The sequence below is a fragment of the Gorilla gorilla genome, chromosome 19 (genome assembly GCF_029281585.2).
Source record: "Gorilla gorilla gorilla isolate KB3781 chromosome 19, NHGRI_mGorGor1-v2.1_pri, whole genome shotgun sequence".
NCBI lineage: Eukaryota > Metazoa > Chordata > Mammalia > Primates > Hominidae > Gorilla > Gorilla gorilla.
In genome coordinates, this window is record NC_073243.2 from 51,383,559 (window position 1) to 51,403,596 (window position 20,038).

General features: G+C 39.1%; 1 protein-coding gene across 2 annotated transcripts in view; it reads right to left on the reverse strand.

Moving 5' to 3' along the window:
- The window catches only part of RAB3C (RAB3C, member RAS oncogene family), a 277,296-nt gene that overhangs the window by 14,668 nt on the left and 242,590 nt on the right, over positions 1 to 20,038 (reverse strand). For both annotated transcript variants that reach the window (XM_019013650.3, XM_004058811.5), the window contains exon 4: positions 19,580 to 19,704. In XM_019013650.3, the coding sequence (XP_018869195.1) occupies positions 19,580 to 19,704 (125 nt within the window). The remainder of the gene's footprint in view (positions 1 to 19,579; positions 19,705 to 20,038) is intronic.

A 20,038-nucleotide genomic window follows, 5' to 3' on the forward strand; every position in this document is an offset into this window, starting at 1 on the left:
AAACTCCTAAATGAGAAAATCTTCTTTTTCCAGATTCTAGTTACAGTTCCAGTGTCTTGTCTCCCCTTTCCTGTGGAACTGGATGGACCAGAACTGCAAGGAAAGGTCATTCTGCTACCGGGTGGGTGACATTTGAGCCAGAAGTAGGGATTGCTGAGCAGCAGGACAAACTGGCATATTAGCTCGTCCTCTACTGGGCCCCAGCCCAGAGACAGGCTTTAGGAGGAGAAGTGGGAGGTAAGGCTTTTGATCAATTTGCCTGAAGAAGGGCCTAAATTGCAGACCAAAGCTGTAGAAAAGCAAGAATAGGAGCTCAGCCAAAGGCTAGTGCTACTAAAAAACATGGTATTTCAGCCCCTGAGTCTGTGTCTTTAGCCAGGCATGACCAGATGGTAGCATTTTCCTGCTTCTGTTAGAATTCTGAAACTATGCAATGGTCAGTCTATGGCCTTAACAAATCCTGGTCCATAATATAAGAAGATGGACATTAAGGATGTACGAAGGTTAATCACCATGATCTAACTTCAGAACATTGTCATCACCCCCCAGAAAGAAACTTTGCATCCAAAAGCAATCACCCCTCATTCCTTGACCACCTCCATACTACATGTGTTTTGCTCCGCAGTTAGAATGTACATTCCACTGTGCTTCTCCATATCTCTAGAGATAGTAACATAGTGCCCAGCATGAGCAAGTGTCCAGTAGATGTTGGCTAATTAAAGGGTTTTTTTAAGTTTTGAAATTTTTGTGGGTATATAGTAGGTGTATATATTTATAGGGTTAATTAAAGAATAGATTTCTGTTAATTGGCTGGGAGAAGCAGTGGGGTTAATGGGGAAATGGAGAGAAAGAGAATCACTTTTCCTTTGTTTTTAGTTATGACGTGACTAAACCAGTGAACAATTCTGTCAGCCATATCATTTTTAGATGGAGTTTACCAAGCATGGAATTTCACAAAATATCGTTTTGGTTTTGCCCTGTGGGAAATTTATGATCTAAAACAAATTAAACCAGCTCTATTTACTCACAAGGAAAGACATATTTCTGAAAAAATTTGAAGAAATGCAAGATCGTTACACTTCAACACCTGAACTAAGAACTATTAAAGTGCTGAGAAGTCGATGTTCTGTCATATTGGTTTTAATAAAGAGATAAGGATCATTTATGATTGGCAGAGTGGCTGCTTATATGCAAAGAGTGCTAAGTGTTTTAAAAGAGTTTTTTCTCTGAAATGGGTTAAATATAACCTTTGTAACTTCTTAACATTTCAGTAGGCTTTCAATGATAAAGGAGACAATTTCCAGCTCAGCCTATTTATGAATTGTCAACAAAAACATTGATAACTTCTGTCTGTTTAGGATTTTCAGGTTACAATAACATATGCATTATCAATTAGGAAGTTATTTTTGCTGTGAAGGATACATATGAAATAGAGCAAATAGTGTAATCCATTTTTAATTACTAGGGCCCAAACGAATGAAATTTCATTGTGATATCAAAGGATATGGAATCTTAAATGTAACTAACATTTATTAAGTACACACTATATGCACATACTATGCTAGGCCTTTTTGCATTTATTTTCTAATCCTGTAACCAGCCCCACGAAGTAGGTGACTTTACAAGGCTCATTTTACAGTTGCGAAAATGGTTGAGTCACACACTTGGTAAACCAGGACAAGACCTAAAATCTGACTCTGAAGTCCACACTCTTAACCTTTGTACATCCCTAATGTCTATCTTCTTATATTTTGGCAGTGTTCCCCTAGCTGTTGGCTTCATTTACAAGTTCTTGGGATTTCTTATCCTTTCTAATATGTACTAATATCTGCCAATTCTTAAAATCAAGAAATTCTTCTCGAGGTCTATATCTACCTCCTTTCAATAGTAACACAGCCTAGACACAGAACACTATGTGAAGCTTCATACAAATGATTTTACTTTATACAGTGACAAGTTCTGAAAGTTGTAATTAAATCATCCCTTGTCTTGATGAAGTTTGAATATGGAAAAGGAACTCTCTCCAGAAGCAGCTAGCTTTTTCACTGAACTCTCAAGGCAGAGGATGAGATGATGATGAATCTTTCTTAGGATGGCTACTTCCTTGTCAAAAAAAGCCAAGCCATGCAAATGCCAGTTAAGTAAAGTTAAGGGTAAAATAGAGAGAATAGGGCATAGTACGAAGATTTAGTGGAGAAAACTATTCTAATGGCTTACACGGATGAAATATCATGGGTCAGTCTGTACACAGCTGAAAGCAGGTGCCTACAGGCATCAAAGAGAGTATATCTTTGGGATTTAGGATTGAGACAAGAAAAAGTCATCCACTGAGAATAAAGTTATTAAGTAAGTGCCACAAAGTCCATGAGATTAGCCATCTGCAGAAGAAATTCATTCCAAGATAGGATGAACAAACGATTTTCTGGTGAGAACAGCACACTTCTCAAAATCCATCAAGGGACTAGAGTGTCTCCCAAATTTCTCAGATGGAGGGTAAGACTTCTCTTTTATCAGTAGTCTAATAAATGATAAAAATTTCAAGGTAAAACCATTAAAAGAAAATGGAGTTGATTTGTGTGAAGTCAAGGAAAAAAAGAGTCAAGGATTGAGAGTATTTACTGCCCATTATGGTCAATGGGGAAATGAGAGGATGCCTGCACTGAGTTGGCTGAGTATACAGGTTTACTTGCTCTGTATCCCAATAAAGAGCATTGTACTTACTCAATGGTATCCCTTAATGTCACATGCCTGGCACATAGTGAGAGCTCAATAGGATAAGAAATACATGAGTAGAAAAGGACCAAGGCAAGGAACAGCAGCTACGATTTGTCAAAGGGAGAATGCTAAGTGCAGCAAGAGACTGCAGACACACATAGGGTGATTTGAAATCACCATAGGGCTGTGTAGAAGCACCCAATCTCTGCAGACTTGTCTCTCCAAACTGGATCAGATCTGCCTGGAGTTAGGAAGGATTTTCCACTGAAGAGAAAATGTAAAATGATCCCCACCAGCCCCCACTGCCACCACAAACACCTATAGTCTTTACAAGAGGAGAATCCCAAAGCTCTTGCAAACCCTAAGCCCATTTTGGAGAGCTGCTAGGAATTCATGCAGCTGTATTGCCCTGTAGCAGGAGGACAAGGTTTGCACTCCCCATACCTCACACCCCTGTGAGCCAAGCTTCTGCAGCATAGCACCATCTTGAGACCAGAGCTACCTCTGGGGTCCACCCTTCTCTGGGGGCCAGTATCTACTGCACCTCTCCAGCACTGGGACTCCATTTTAATTCCAACAAGCTGATACAGGTAGCTGAATGCCACAACCCCAGCTGTGCAGAGCCTGGGCCCAGAATCAGCTATGACTCTGGTCCTGCACAGCAGGGAAAACAACTCCTGTCACTACACTTTCAGCTGGGGGAAGAGTCTAGCAATCTTGCCCAGGGCAACTCTACTCTTGAGCCAGCCAAACTGCTACATGCCCTCCCCTAAATGGGAGAGGACCTGAGTCTCTGAGCAGCTGATCTGCCCCTGGCCAGCAAAGTCGCTATGTGACTGTGCTCAGGACCTGAGAAATAGCCCTGCAGTGCCCCTGCCCCCTGCCCCCTGCAGACATGGCTGTGGCCTACCCAACGGCCTGCACTCTCCATCAGTGCCTAAGAAACAGCCTTGCAGGTTGCCCCTGGTGGGCATACCCCCAGGCCAACTGAAGAGCCTTGCACCTGCATGTAGACCTGAGAAATAGTTCCACGGACCACTCCTGGCAGGCACAATTCTAGGTCAGACAAGCAATTGCATGCTTGTGCCTGTGGCAAGAGTAACAGTACCATAGCTCCAACCCCAGTGACTCTAAGTTAGCTAGCACACTGTGTGCATATATATGCCTCCAACCTGAGAAACAGCCCAGCAACCCCAATCCTACAAAGCCACATCACTGGTGCCACAGACTCTCTCAGCCTAGACCACTGAGAAACTTGCTTATACTACTAGTATGGATTATAGCTGAAGAAACTACATGGAGAGTACACTGTTGCATCCACCTAGAAGCAAAGCCAACGTACTCTACCAAACCAATACCCTAAAACTCATTCATATGAAACCTACTTCATAAAATTGGAAGAAGTGACTTTACCACATGCATAGAAATCAGTGTAGGGACACGTCAAACATGAGAAAGCAAGGAAACAAGACACTGTCAATGAAAAACAGCAATTCTCAAGTAACAGACCTCAATGATAAGAAAATGTGTGAAATGCCAGAAAAAGAATTCAAAACAATAAACTTAAGAAAACTGAGATACAAGAGAATATAGGCAATTCAATGAATTCAGAAAGACAATTCATGATTTGAATGAGAAATTCGACAAAGCGATGGGTATCATTAAAAAGAACAAGACAGAAACCTTAAAGCTGAAGAATCCAATGACTAAAATAAAAAATTACCATTGAGAGCTTCAACAACAGACTAGACCAAGAAGAAAAAAGAATTTCTGAAGTTGAAGACAGGGCTTTTGAAATAATATAAGCAGAAAAAAAAGAAAAAAGATAAATAAATAAAGCCTACAGGACTTATGGGACACTACTAAGTGAACAAATATTTATATTTTCGGTGTTTTGGGAAGCAGAAAAGAAGGGAAAAGATGAGGATAGCATAATTAATAAAATCATAGCAGACAGAGAAAGCATCAAGTCACATATAAAGTAACCCTCATTAGATTAATAGTGAAATTCTCACAGAACCCCTATAGGATAGGAGGGAATGGAATAATATATTTAAAGTACCAAAAGAAAAAAAAACCTCCCAACCACAAATATTATACCCAGCAAAGCCATCCTTTAGAAATGATGGAGAAATAAAATCTTTCACATAAAAGCAAAAACCAAGGAAATTCATCATTACCAGACTGGCCTTACAAGAAATGTTCAAGGAAGTCTTACATTTGGAAGTAAAAAGATGATAAATGACATAATAAAAACTTGTGAAACTATAAAACTCCCTAGTAGAGGCAATATATGAAGGAAAAAAGAGAAAGGAATCAGGCTGGGTGCAGTGGCTCATGTCTGTAATCCCAGCAGTTTGGGAGGCCGAGGCGGGTGGATCACCTGAGGTTGGGAGTTCTTGACCAACCTAACCAACATGGAGAAACCCCATCTCTACTAAAAATACAAAATTAGCCGGGCATGGTGGTGCATGCCTGTAATCCTAGCTACTTGGGAGTTTGAGGCAGGAGAATATCTTGAACCTGGGAGGCGGAGGTTGTGGTGAGCCAAGATTGTGCCATTGCACTCCAGCCTGGGCAACAAGAGCAAAACTCTGTCTCAAAAAATAAATAAATAAATAAATAAATAAATAAATAAATAAATAAAATAAAAACTTATCATTACAGATAGGGACCCAGCCACAAAAATAAATAATAAAAGAGGAAATAAGGAACAAAAGATATATAAAACAACCAGGAAACAATCAGTAAAATGACAGGAGTAATTCCTCACCTATGAAATAATAACCTTGAATGTAAATGGCTTAAATTCTCCATTTAAAAGACATAGACGGGCTGAATAGATTAAAAAAAAAATCAAGGCCCAATTATATGCTACCTACAAAAAACTCACTTCATTTGTAAAGACACACATAGACAAAAAGTGAAGGATTGGAAAAAGATGTTCCATTCAAGCAGAAACCAAAAGTAAGCAGGGATAGCTATACTTGCAGCAGTTAAAAAAAAAATGCTTCAAGTCATAAGCTATAAAAAGAGACAGAGGATACAATATAATAATAAAAAGATTGAGTCAGCAAAATAATATAACACTTATAAATATTTATGCACCTGACACCACAGCACCCAGATACATAAAGCAAGTATTAGATGTAAAGGGAAAGATAGACCCCAGTGATATAATAGTTCAATAATATAATAGTTGGGAATTTCAACACTCCACTATCAGCATTGGATCATCCAGACAGGAAATTAACAAAGAAACATCAGATTTAAACTATGCCACAAACCAGATGGACCTAACAGACACTGATAGAACATCTCACACAACAGCTGTAGAATACATATTTTTTTCATCAGCATGTAGAACATTCTCCAGGATTGACCATATATTAGGACACAAAACAAGTCTTAACAAATTTTTAAAAACTAAAATTATATTAAGTATCTTACCTGACCACAATAAAACAAAATTAGATATTAATAACAAGAAGATCATTTGAAACAATACAAATACATGGAAATTAAACAATATGCTACTGAATGACAAGTGGGTGAAGAAAGAAATTAAGAATAAAAGATTAATAAAAGATGAATGAAACAAAAATTTTTTTTTTTTTGAGAGGGAGTCTCACTCTGTCCCCAGGCTGGAGTGCAGTGGTGCAATCTCAACTCACTGCAAGCTCTGCCTTCCAGGTTCATGCCATTCTCCTGCCTCAGCCTCCCGAGTAGCTGGGACTACAGGCACCCCCCACCACGCCTGGCTAATTTTTTGTATTTTTAGTAGAGACGGGGTTTCACTGTGTTAACCAGGATGGTCTCAGTCTACTGACCTCGTGATCTGCCTGCCTTGGCCTCCCAAAGTACTGGGATTACAGGCGTGAGCCCACTGCACCTGGCCAAAAAGTTGTTTTTATAACACGATAAGCAAAATTGGCAAATCATTAGCTGGACGAAGAAAAAACGAGATAAGACCTAAATAAAGAAAGTCAGAGACAAAAAGGAGACATCAAAATGTATACCACAGAAATATAAAGGATCATAAGAGACTACTATGGACAACTATATGCCAATACATTTGAAGACCTAGAGGAAATGAATGAATTCCTGCACACATACAACCAACAAAGATTGAACCAAGGCTGGGTGTGGTCACTCATGCCTGTAATCCCAGCACTTTGGGAAGCCAAGGTGGGTGGATCACTTGAGTTTAGGAGTTCGAGATCAGCCTGGCCAGCATGGTGATACCCCATCTCTACTAAATACTTAAAAATTAGCTGGGTGTGGTGGTGGGCACCTGTACTTCCAGCTACTTGGGAGGCTGAGGCAGAAGAATCACTTGAACCTTGGAGGTGGAGGTTGCAGTGATCCTACATTGTGCCACTGCACTCCAGCCTGGGTGACAGAGTAAGACCTTGTTTCAAAAAAAAAAAAAAAAGAGAGACCGAAACAAGAAGAAATAGAAAACTCGAACAGACCAATAACAGGCATTTCTCAAAAGAAGACATAAAAATGGCTGGGCACGGTGGCTCATGCCTGTAATCCCAGCACTTTGGGAGGCCGAGATGGGCAGGTCACTTGAGGTCAGGATTTTGAGACCAGCCTGGCAAACATGGCAAAACCCCATCTCTACTAAAAATATAAAAATTAGCCAGGAGTGACGGTACATGCCTGTAATCCCAGCTACTTGGGAGACTGAGGCTGGAGAATTGCTTGAATCTGGGAGGCAGAGGCTGCAGTGAGCCGATATCACACCCACTGCACTCCAGCCTGGGTGACAGAGTAAGACTCTGCCTCAAGAAAAAAAGAAAAAAGACATAAAAATGGCCAGTGAATGTATCAAAAAATGTTCAACATCACCAATCATCAGAGAAATGTGAATCAAAACCACAGTGAGGTATCATCTATCTCACCCTAGTTAGGATGGCTATTATCAAAACACAAAAAATAACAAATGTTGGTGAGGATGCAGAGAAAAGAAAACTCTTATACACTGTTGGTAAGAATGTAAACTAGTATAACCACTATGGAGAACAGTATGAAGGTGTCTCAAAAAAACTGGAAATAGAACTACCATAGGCTGTAACAAACTCACTACTTAGCATTTATTCAAATAAAAGGAAATCAGTATATCAAAGAGACATCTGCACCCCCATGCTTATTGCAGCATACTCACAATTGCCAAGATATGGAATCAACCTAAGTGTCCAAAAACAGATGAATAGATTAAAAAATGTGGTGTATATACACAATGAAATATGCCCAACTATAAAAAAATGAAAGCCTGTCATTCACGGCAATATGGGTAGAACTGGAGGACGTTATATTAAGTGAAAAAAGTCAGGAACAGAAAGTTAAGCAGTGCATATTTTCAATCACATGGGGAAGCTAAACAAAGTTTATCTTGTAGTAGTAAAAAGTAGTCAGAAGATACTAGACATTGAGAAGGGTGTGGGGGAAGGGAGGCACAAGGAAGTATTTTTTAAAGGATACAAAATTACAGCCAGATAACGGATGTAAGTTCTAGTGTTCTGTACCACTGTAGGATAACTGTAGTTAACAATAATACATTGTATAGTTTCAAATAGCTAGAAGGATAATACTGAACGTTCCCAGCACATAGAAATGATAAATGTATGTTAATTACCCTGATCTGACCACAATACATTATATGTATCAAAAATTCACTATGTATTCCATGAATATGAAACATTATAATTTGTAAAAAAAATTAAATTAAATTTTAAAAATAAAGAAATATATGAGTGAACATCATTGGATTCCCTTTTCTTTGATCTAGAACCACTAAGAAACCATAATAAATTGATAGCCTTTCTAAGGGTATTTTTTCTATTGATAAAAGGATACACTGATTATCTAACAGGAATATTACCAACTCTGTGACATTTACATTTCGCAGAGCATAATAAAAGGCATTTTAAATTAGAAATCTGTCCCCTGTGAGTTTGGTTAGTGTGATTTGTTCCTCTACTGTTCCCTGCCCTAATAATTTTACCCTGGGAGAAAGGAAATAACATTGGCCAGTGTGCAAAGCTGATGAACAGAGATGGTTTCTGCCAGCTGCATCCAAGCACAGATTCCACAATTTAGTGTGAGAAAGCCATCTTTGATTTAATCTTTTTCAGCTCTCAACACTTAGCAGATTAATTAAATCCAAATCCAAATACTGCAGTTTATATTTCTTATATCTGACTTTAATTTTGGTAAGTAATACTGCTATTTATGCTTTTTTTGTTAAAAAAAGAAAAACAAATAAAAAATGAAGCTGGCAGTTTATACAGATTTCGGTTACATGGACCTGGATTAATTTTTAAACATTTCACCAAATGTGTTTGCAAGTTTGTGTGAATGAGAAAAGGGCACAGCTTGGAAGATCATTCTAAGAGAAGGAGCAAAGGTGAAGTTCTGAGCCAAATCCAGGTAGAAAAATGAGGGCTAGACAATTTTGTCTGTCAAGATGGGACAGGAGACATGTAAACATAACGTTTGTTAGAGGATAAGCTTTGATCCACAAGTAACAGATAGACAGTGGGGCTTTGGAAGCTCTTCATAATGAAGAAGGGCACTTTGCATATTGATGTCCCTTGGAGCTCTCAGAATCATGAGAATGGGGAAACTCAGGGGTCAAAGGTTGGTAAGATCTGGATTAGTAAGAAGGAGTATAGGAAAGAACACCTAGATTAGTGGAGTTGGTTAAGGAAGGCAATTAGTAAAATAGCGATGTGCCAGAGTCTCAGTAAAATAGGGATTTGCAAGAGTCTTGAGAGTTTATTCACTGGGGAATGTGAGAAAAATAAGTAGAGGTTTAGAAGAAGGGCAGCATAAAAAACAAAGAGGAAGTGGAGTTTATCACTCAAAGATGCTGCATGGGTGGGGTTTCATGGATTGGATAACCATACCATTTGTTCTCCAAACTGAGTCACTTTTGAGATTGAAAGGGGATGCTATTAATACTTACACTGGGAAATGAACACAAATCAGGACTGTCCTGAGCAAACTGGGATGCATGGTCACTTTATTCATAAGGAACAGACAGTTTCTGAGGAGTGAATTTCAGCTGCCAGAAGGGAGAGTGGAGATCCATAAGATTATGAAATAAAGATCAGGTTAACAGGAACTGGGAAGCACAAAAGAGACAAGAACCAGGGCAAACAAACAGCAGTCCCTTCCCTTCCCAGCCCATGGATATGACCACACCTAAACCAACCCAAACACATTAAAATGTACAATGTTGGTTTAGTTTATACCTCCTGGGAATACTTAGCCAAAAAGAAAGTGAGCCTGGGGATATAATGGTAGGGTGGCAGTGCTTCTCCTCAGAGCTGTGTGCAGATAGGTACTTAGAACATTTTAGTAGCATCACTGGGATTCCCTGCTGAACCCAGAGGTTGGCAATTTTCATTCTTTGAGAAATACTACAATTAAGAGTTAAATAAATCTTTAAAAGCTGCTGAAGAACAGAGCTAATGCATATTTGGAACAGGTGGTTTGAGTTTTAAAAATAGGCTTTAGGGCAATGTTATCCTCATTAGAGTTTCTGGCTGCACAACCTGGCTTTATTACAGAATTGTTTTTGCAGGGGTAAGAGGGAAAGGATTAAAACTGAAGGAAAAAACCATCATCCTTCATTAAAGTGAAGTGGCTGGAGGCAACATTGCAGGTCTGAGCTCAACAGAAAAGCTTTAAGATAGCCAAGGTGGGTGCATGCCCACCACTAGGGCTGTCCATGTTTCTCTGGCTTTGGTGCCCAGCTTACTAAATGATCCTTGGCAAGCTGGACTGAAACTGTAACGATAGGCTGAAATCTATGAAATGAAATTAGCTATAAATGTGTGTGAACCACCAAACCATTAAATCAGCCATGGTCTTTTGCTAAAGAGAAGGTTAACAATGCAGACATAGGTAGCTACAATGGCCAGTTCTTAATGATGTTATTTACTTTTTTGAACTAATTTCTTGTGTTATCAAAAAGACACTGAATGAAGGCAACTCTTAGAAATCTATTTCAATTTCATTAAAAAGAAAGGGGTGGTCACCTGCTCTATGCAATATGCAACATTGTCTTTTTCTTCCTAAAGAGCCTCCAAATTCCCACTGTCCTCCTATGTGTATCACTTCATGGATCATTTGTGGATCAATGCTTATCAAAGCATTTAAATAGTAATTTACTGTCATATTTAAAATTATGGATTGCATTGCTTAGATTTAAGACTAGTTCTTTCAACGTATTTTCTAGATCTTGTCCCATTTTCCTTCATGACTGTCCACCTAAGTATCTCCACTATCCTGACTCTCTACTCTCTGACTTTTCTGGATGTCTTCCCTTCTGCCTGTTAGTATGTTGATTTTACTCCGAAATTCTCCCTCCACAATGATTTTAATCTGTTACTCAGGCCAGGTACCTCCATCATCTTTTATGCCTCTAATTCCTTGTTTGTATCCCCAGTGCCACTGCTTGGTTTAGGTCTGTGGTCCTCAACTTTAACACAATTGGGTGAGACATGGTGAGGGCCTAAATCAAGAGTTCTCAACCATGGCTGTACATTAGAATCACCTAAGGAGCTAAAAACACTCATGTTTGTACCTCAGCTTCAGATATTCTGATTTACTTCGTGTGTGTGTGTGTGTGTGTGTGTGTGTGATGGGGTCCGTGCCATGGTTTTTAAAATGCTACCTAGGTGGTTCGAATGTACAGCCAGGGTGAGGAACGCCTGCTTTAGGCCTTGCCATAATTTACCCAATAGCGTCAGCTTCTTATTGGAATCTCTGCTTCCTGTCCTTACCCTCCAGTCTATCCTTTAGCCAGTGGTCTCCAAACATATGTTGTTTTATAATTCTTCATTTCAAAAAAGATTCAGTACTGCCCTAATACATGAATATTTTATAAATTATATAATGTACTATGCCAGTAGTACATTATAAAACATACCCAATAACTGAAAAAAAATTTGAGATACAAATAAATAGAGCTATTAATATTTTCTTTTTGTACTCCTGCTGATCTTAAACACCCTAATTTCTGGAATATTGCCAGTGTAATTGGTCCAAAATGAAATCTGATCTTGTCACTCCAGTGTTTAAAACTTAGGATCCTCAGCATGTATAGGACAAAGCCCGAGTTTTTGATTCTTTCAAACAAGGTTCTCCATGATATATGATGTCAACTTTTTCAGGCTTAGATCCCTCCAGAATACTATTTATTATGCCTAGGGAGACCATCACCTGTTTGTCTAACTATCGAAATCCTATTCATACTTCAAGACATGGTTCAAACATTGTCTCCACAGTGTGACCTTTCTCAGAACCTCCAAACAGGGACATTCTTAATCTTTTAAGCTTCTCTAGCACTGAGTCCATGCCTCTATTACAACAATTATATGCTGTCTTTTGAAAGTCGTTATGTGTCTCTCAGACTCTCCTTTGGGGTGACAGAAATTTGGTCTTATTGTTTCCTAACTCCTAGTGCCTGGCCAATAGTTGGTGCTCAATAATACTGAATAAATGAATACATTAGTAAATGAATAAAGTCCCATAATATATTCATGAGTTCTATTTTGAAGTGTCTATCTCCTGCCCCCCAAAAGAAACAAACTCCTAGTGTGACCCCACTGTAGTTTAAGAAAAGAATCTTTGGCTCATTTATTTCAGCTCAGTGGTTGTTATGCAATTCCAAGTGGACTTTGCTAAATTTACATTGGTGCTAATAATTACGCTCTGTTGTATAACCTCATACTCCTCTTCTGATCCCCAATAGCCTTCTGTAAAATCTGTGCACCTATTGGCCACATGGGGACTAGACTAGGATGCATGAAAGCTTCAGCATGAATCCATCCTGGAAGACCAGCTCCCTGTGGCCGGGCAGCACAAGCCCCACCATGAAGGGTGTAACCAATTACAGCTTCCTTCTGCTGGCTCTCTGGGGTAATCTGCCCCTTGTTTTTTATGTAAATCAGTGGTTCTCAATCATGTCTACACATTGGAATAACCTGGGACTTAAAAAACATACTGTTGTCTGGGTCCCAGCCCAGAGATTCCAATTTAGTTGGCTTGGGATGCAGCTTGGTCACTAGGATTTTTAAAAGCTTCCCAACCTACTGAAATGTGTAGCCAAGATCGAGAACCTTTCTCTATATCTAGTCTTCCTTCTAGATTTGTTTCCTTGTCCCTGCCTTGGGTTTTCCTTATTTTATTATTATTATTTTTTTTTGAGAAATAAGCAAGGTCCCCTCAATTGCTGAGGCCTAGCAGTGACTCTTGATATCCCTGCTATTCCCAATATCAGCAGTCTCAATGTAACAAACAAGCAAATAAAATAGCACACTCTCTAACACCTTGGTTTTTAGTTATTCAGATGAGAACCGCCTTAAGTAGTTCTGATTATAGCTTCCCTAAAGTGGTGCTCTAAAGGTACTGAAAAATTGCTGTACAATTTAGTGGTAATCATCTCAGTGTAATTTGGACATAGAGTGAGATACCAAGAATTTCCAGAGGTTTCTTATAAATCACAGCACACTTGGCTAAGGAGTTTTTCAGTTTATTAGTTGGGGAAGTTCCAGAAAGCTGAGCACATTTTGAAAAGAGAAATTATGAATTTGAGTAAGGCTGATTTAGGATAATTTATCCTTTGTAATCATCTAGTTATTTTCTAGCATCTTCCATTGGATTGTGTGGATCACTGAAAGATTGTGGGGTCCAAGGTCAGAGTTTAAATAAGTTTACCAGCTACATATGCCCTACCTTCCTCCTGGACTTTAAGATAGAAAACTAAATTCAGTTAAGTCCTATTGTGGGCTAGGCACAGTGGCTCATGACTGTAACCCCAGTCATGGGAGGCTAAAGTAGAGTGGGAGGATTGCTTGAATCTAAGAGTTCCAGATCAGCCTGGGTGACATAGTGAAGACCCTGTCTCTCAAAAAATAAAAAAGAATTAGCCAGGCATGGTGGTGCATGCCTATAGTTCCAGTTGCTTGGGAGGCTTGGATGGGAAGATTGCTTGAGTCCAAGAGGTCAAGGCTGCAGTGAGCTATGATCATGCTACTATTGCACTCCAGCCTGGGCAACAGAGGAAGATCCCATCTCTAAAAAAAAAAAAAAAAAAAAAAAAAAAAAAAAAGACCTATTGCATGACTCAAGATTGTACCAAGGGTATGATGACTGAAGTGGAGCTTGGTGGTTATGGAAGGTATGATGATGCTGCTATTACAGTTTCTCCTGGTGGAAATTGTATAAATAGAAATTGGTTGCTTATGGCCAGAGCACATGGATCCAAGTTCAGGGCTTCCACCACCGTATGATTTCACAGTGCAGTCAATGCCTTTCTCTCCCTTACCTGGGTTGGCAGTGAGAGACAAGGGTGATTTAAACTGAAAGGTTCATAGGAGTGAATCAGAGAATCTTAGAGTTCCCAAATCAGGCATGCTGGGGTCATTCAGGGTCAGTAGAAATCAAGAGCATGGTTCTTAAAATCCAAGGAGTTAGACTTTTCTGGCTAGGTTATAATGTTTCAGTCACTTCAGTCATCTTGTCTCTGAGAGTGGTACCACAACATATGATGTAGCATGGTCAATACACCCAAACTCTTATGCTTGGTGACACAGAAATATCCCACAGAATGCAAACTCCCCCCCCATTAGCCATGGTAGATCTGCCTGCATTGATTTATCTAGACCTTTTGGGAAGTAATTATGTGTCCCGCCTGCACTACCTTCCACTTTCAGAGATAATTGGTTCCATTAGTATATTCTTTGTTAGGTGAAAGAATATCCTTTTTCATTTGTCTTAAATTTATCTCTTTCTACTTCAAGAGACTATTTCCTTGAAGAAATTGTTTAATTTAGCCAGTATTTATCAAATCAATATGTTTCGGAGTATATAGACATAGAATGTGTCTTTTTGTCATTCTTCACTTTCCAGAAAGAGAAGTAACTGCCCATTCATAGAACTTCATGCCCTTCCTTTATCCTCTGAGTTACACTCAGCCCTGTTTACGTGTTCATAATATTTGAGTCTATTTCTGACACACAGTCCACACTTTAAGCTCCGTGAGAGGGAAGATACACGTTTTATGACTCTGCAGTATTATTATAGATATTTGTCAGATGAGTAATCAAAAGAGCCATTACATGGGAAAAGAAGGGAAGACAAATTATAGAGCTTGGTAAAATGGCAAAATATAAGAATATTTTGTACTTTCAGAAATTCTCATGGGGTTCAGTGCTGGACAAGAAGGAAGGGTACGGGGGATGCATCTGGAATTTGGTAATACATATGTTCAGAGGCTATTACGATAATTGTTTGAATGGAGAGAATTGGGAATATTATCTGTTACTTGTTTTAGGAAGAAATATTAATGCAAATTGAAAATGCTTTAAAATTGGCTCCTTACAAATTATTAATAATGACTTCTCCTCAGAAGCAATTTTAGTTTCTCTGCAGTCTTTGGTTCTCTGACTACATTTTTGGAAAACAGGAGTTTCTGCATTTTCTGCCCTTTCCGAGCTTATAATAATGGTTCAAGTATTCTTTCACCTGTGGTTTCAAGGCAATACAAATCCATCCTCCTCTATAAATTTCTTTCTTTGTTCTTATTCCCAGATAAATTACTTCTATTTTAGGAAAATCTATCTTTAATTGTATCTCCAATTTTTTTTCTCATTTAAAACAGTAGTTGTACATTTAAAACTTAAATTATGAGATTGTACATATATAAGTACCATACTATAAATTTAATATAGAATTTAAAAATATTCTTATATATTGTTGTAGGTACATACATATAGACTAACTGTTAAAACACTCATGGAGGCCGGGTGCGATGGCTCACACCTGTAATCTCAGCACTTTGGGAGGCAGAGGCGGGCAGATCACAGGGTTAGGAGATTGAGACCATCCTGGCTAACATGGTGAAAGCCCATATCTACTAAAAATACAAAAAATTAGCCGGGCGTGGTGGCACGCGCCAGTAGTCCCAGCTACTTGGGAGGCTGAGGCAGGAGAATCGCTTGAACCCAGGAGGCGGGGGTTGCAGTGAGCTGAGATCACACCACTGCACTCCAGCCTGGGCGACAGAACGAGACTCCATAAAAAAAAAAAAAAAAAAAGCATGGTAAAATAACACCAGCTATAGGGTAATGTTCAGCTCTGGCAGCTCTACCCTCTCCAAACACTCGCTTCCCACAAAAGCCAGAGTTCTGGAAATTTAGTTGTATAAAAGTCACAAAAATGCTTGTTAAAAATGTAGAGTCTAGCCTTCAACTTCAAAAACTCTGATGCAGCAGGTCTGAGTTGGGCTGATGAATGTGCATTTGAAAACGAACCCCAGCCAATTCAGCTGCAGATGATTAGACCACTACTCTAAATCAGAAGTACTGAGTATGCACAGCTGGCAGGTGGATGTTGGCGCCTGAAGCGCCAGTGTGAGGTCAGGCCTGGGACATGATTTGGCAGTCATTAGTCTGGAGGTGGAGTTAAAACCTTGGAGTGGATGGAAACATCCAAGGGAGGGTGTAGAGAGAGAGGAGTGGTGGACTGAGGATAGAAAGCCAGAGTGCAGGAGATGGATAAAGGAGGCGGAGTCTACCAAGGAAACTAAATGCAAGTCTGGAGAGGGAGGAGATGAACAGAGAGCACCATGTCATAAATGCTGACGAAGTAGCATTCAGTAAGGAGGGGTGCTCAAAGGATCAAATGAAACAAAATGGCTGAGAAAGGGAAAGCCAGAAAAATATTCTTTGTCTGTGTAGTCTATCTCAGGCACTATAATGTTTGTTCCTAGAAGGTAGGGTTATTTGTCATTGCATTCCCAGTGACTGGCATATTGTAAACACTTAATAAATGCTTGGTGAACTAAACTGGATTGGGACCGACAGCTGCCATACAAGAATTTTTAAAGAGCTCCATTACAACTTGGTTCCATCAAGGACCCTCATTAGGATGAGCAAATGTTGTACAGATAAAACAATCCACAATGGAGAATTAATTGCTACCAGATCGATAAAGCAGTTATTTTGAGCCATCTGCCAAGATGTGGTAATGACATTTAAAAAACAATGTGGAACCTTTGTGTGTATGTGATGGTATTCTGAAGAATAAAATGTACAAGTAATTAAAAAAACAAAGCAAAGACCTTTAAAATCTTTAAATTTAAATTGTGAGAGCATTTTTTAAAAATACAAATTGTCCCTCATGATCATTTGTAGAAGCATGTGTAGCCATGAGGAGAACAAGCCACATTAAACGAGGTAAATGACTCTCCAAGAATGCACATGTGTTGGTTGCTATGACAACAGCTGGGTTTTTATTGAATAGAGAGCAAAAAATCAATTAGAAACCACTGGAAGAACTTGAACAGGAACATAAAACATTCTGCTTCACAATTTCAGGAACTTTGCTACATCTGTGTACTGAATGGAAAGGGTTTGTGTGTGTGCCAGTCGACGGAGCAGTGGGAAAGTCACCCTCTTGATGCATTTCCATCATCCTAACATCCCTTTTCACAACCTGGTCTTCTCAATATCCAAGTAATTTATTAGAGTGTTAAAAAATTTAGCCAGTTGCCTGCCTCCTATGTATCAATGACATTAAACAATTCTTGGCTTGGAGATACATATATATTTTTTTTAACCAAACAGTTTTCATTTTTATTCGTAGAGACAGCCTACATCTGTGTAGCAGTTTCTTCCCCATCCTGGCATGTGCCCAGCTAGTTAAGAAAACACAGGAAGACAGGGAAGAGACCATCTTGGGAAGCCAACCTGTCAACCCTCTCCCAGGTTTCCTCCCTCTCTTTCTTTGGGGATTTATTATTTCCCATTCTTATCGTTTCGAGGTCCTAAGAGGACTAAGAAAAAAAATTATCATTTTTTCAGACTCTTCATATTGTTGTTTAATCGGTAGAGTGGGAAGAGGCCCTGTGGCAGAGATGGTAACTTCAAAAGCTGCCACAGGAGACCGTACACCAGCCAGGTAACTTTCTCCTGGGCGGCTCTAAGAATATTTGGTGGAAGGGTTCTTGTGGCCATCCAGGGATAGATTTTAGTCTAAGGAACTCATTAAGCTCATGAGAAATGGTCAAACTTTCAGAGTGAACTGTATTTAGATTAGTTATGAGATGATCAAGAGGAAGAGTGACCCAATGAGAGGGACTTTGCTTTTCTGACTCATGTTGCACAACACCAGCAGATTAATCCCAAATCATCCCCTTTATAACAGTGTTTTTCAAATTATAGATTGAGACACATTACTGCTTCTGGGGATCAACTTAGTGGGTTGGGACCACCATTTAAGAAAAAAGAAGAAAGAAAAGTAAGACAGAAAACAGAGTGAATCTCATCAAGTAAAGTTAAAATGCGTTTTGTAAAACTTTTGTTTTACAAAAGTTTTATATATGTATGTATTGGGATGCTAACTTGAAAGTATTTCTTACTGCAGATCCTGGCCAAAAAGGTTAAAAGTCAAACTCTTCTTTGCTAAGAATGCCTCAATATTCTCAGTGGTCTACCAAAAACAAACAAACAAACAAACAAAAAACAAAAAGAATTCCAACTGCTTCATCTCTAGGACTGGAGTTGTTCCCCAAATCCACAACTCAGTTCTGCAACTTTATGCTAGGTTCTCACTTTTCTATTCACTGTCCTCTCACCTTATGCTCATCTCAATGTCCATGCATGACTGTGCCCTTTACTCATAATGCCTCATCTCCTTTGTAGTTGCAAATTCTACTCTCCTTTAGAGACCATTCAAGCTGCATCTTGCCATTTCACCCATATGATCTCCATCTCCCCTCATCACTCATCTCTTCCTCTTGGTGTATTCATTTCCACACCTGATCTCCCCAGGGGCCCTCTCTGCATTGCTTTTTATCTTCCTCCCATCACACTCCACTCCTACATCTCCTTCCGGCAATGTTTTTCCCCTTCCTGTGTCTGCCTCCCTCTCCCTGTTGCTTTCCTGTTGGCATCTGCCTTGCAGCTTATCTCCTCATTGACCTGTTTTTGTTGACTTGTATTTCTGCTTCCTTATGTGTATCTCCAGTCTTCAGTGTCCACTCGATTGGGAGCAACTTGAGCCTAGGGACTGTGAATTACTTTTTTGTATCCCCCATGATGTTTGGTATAATATAAAGCATACAACGAGTACCCAGTAAAAATTTCTTGACTCAATCAATCAATCATCAATCATCAATCCCTCCTTTGTATTAAATCTCTACCCTTCTCACTCCAGCATTTTTCTCTTTAGATACAATGTTTTGTGTTTGAAATGGCTTTGCCATTTCTGAAACTTTCTCATATCTATTATCTCATTTGATCTTATCTACAAGGACTTGGTTAAATAGGCACGGGCTATGATACTCATTCTGGAGAGATGGGGTGACTAAGTCTCAAAAGGATTTGTAACAATAACATGGCTTATCAGTGATGTCACTAGAATCAGAATCTAGGATGTGACCTATTCTGTGCCATTATCCTCCTCCAATGGAAACTTGAGAACAATAATCACACAATAAAATAAAGAGCTCACTGAATGCAAAATAGAGTATGGGGGGAAAAAACAAAAATAGCAGACAAGGCATAACCTGTGTTTCTCATGGAATAAGAATTTAAATACCTTGTACTAAGACCAAAATTCTGAGTATCATTTTTGCTTCTGTAATTGCGCTTGAGCTCTCATGATGCCATAGTAAGTGGGAGAAAATATATTGTCCACTTAGGGAGGATTATGTTGCTTTCCACTGTTAGATTGACAAACATTTCATTAACTCCACCCTGACAATTAGCTCGGACTCTGTACAGAGTTACATATAATAAGCAAATTATCTTTCTTTTTAACTTATTAATTTGTTTCTTACCAAGCTGTTCTCCTAAATGTTGACCTCGCTCAGTTGAGATGACCCGCTCGTCTTCCATGTCACACTTGTTCCCAACCAGAATAACTTGGGCATTGTCCCAAGAGTATGTTTTGATTTGAGTTGACCTAAAAGAAAAAGAAGAAGCATGACATAATCAGAGGAAAGCAGAACAGCATAAAATGAAGGAGAAGAAATACATTCCACAGATGATGATGGTAGCAAAAGGAAAAAAAAAAAACCACGAAGTCCAAATGCCTGACATTTAGAGTTAATTAGTTGAGTGCAATTTTACCCTTCAGATACTCATCAGAGATTGCATGAGTCAAAAATCAAGGGAACAGTGGTGTACTAATAATTCTTTTGTATTTAATGAGATTAATACCACTACTGATTCTTCCTTTCCTCTTTCACCCCACCTTCCGTAATACCTTTACAGTAGGATAGCCAACCATCCTGGTT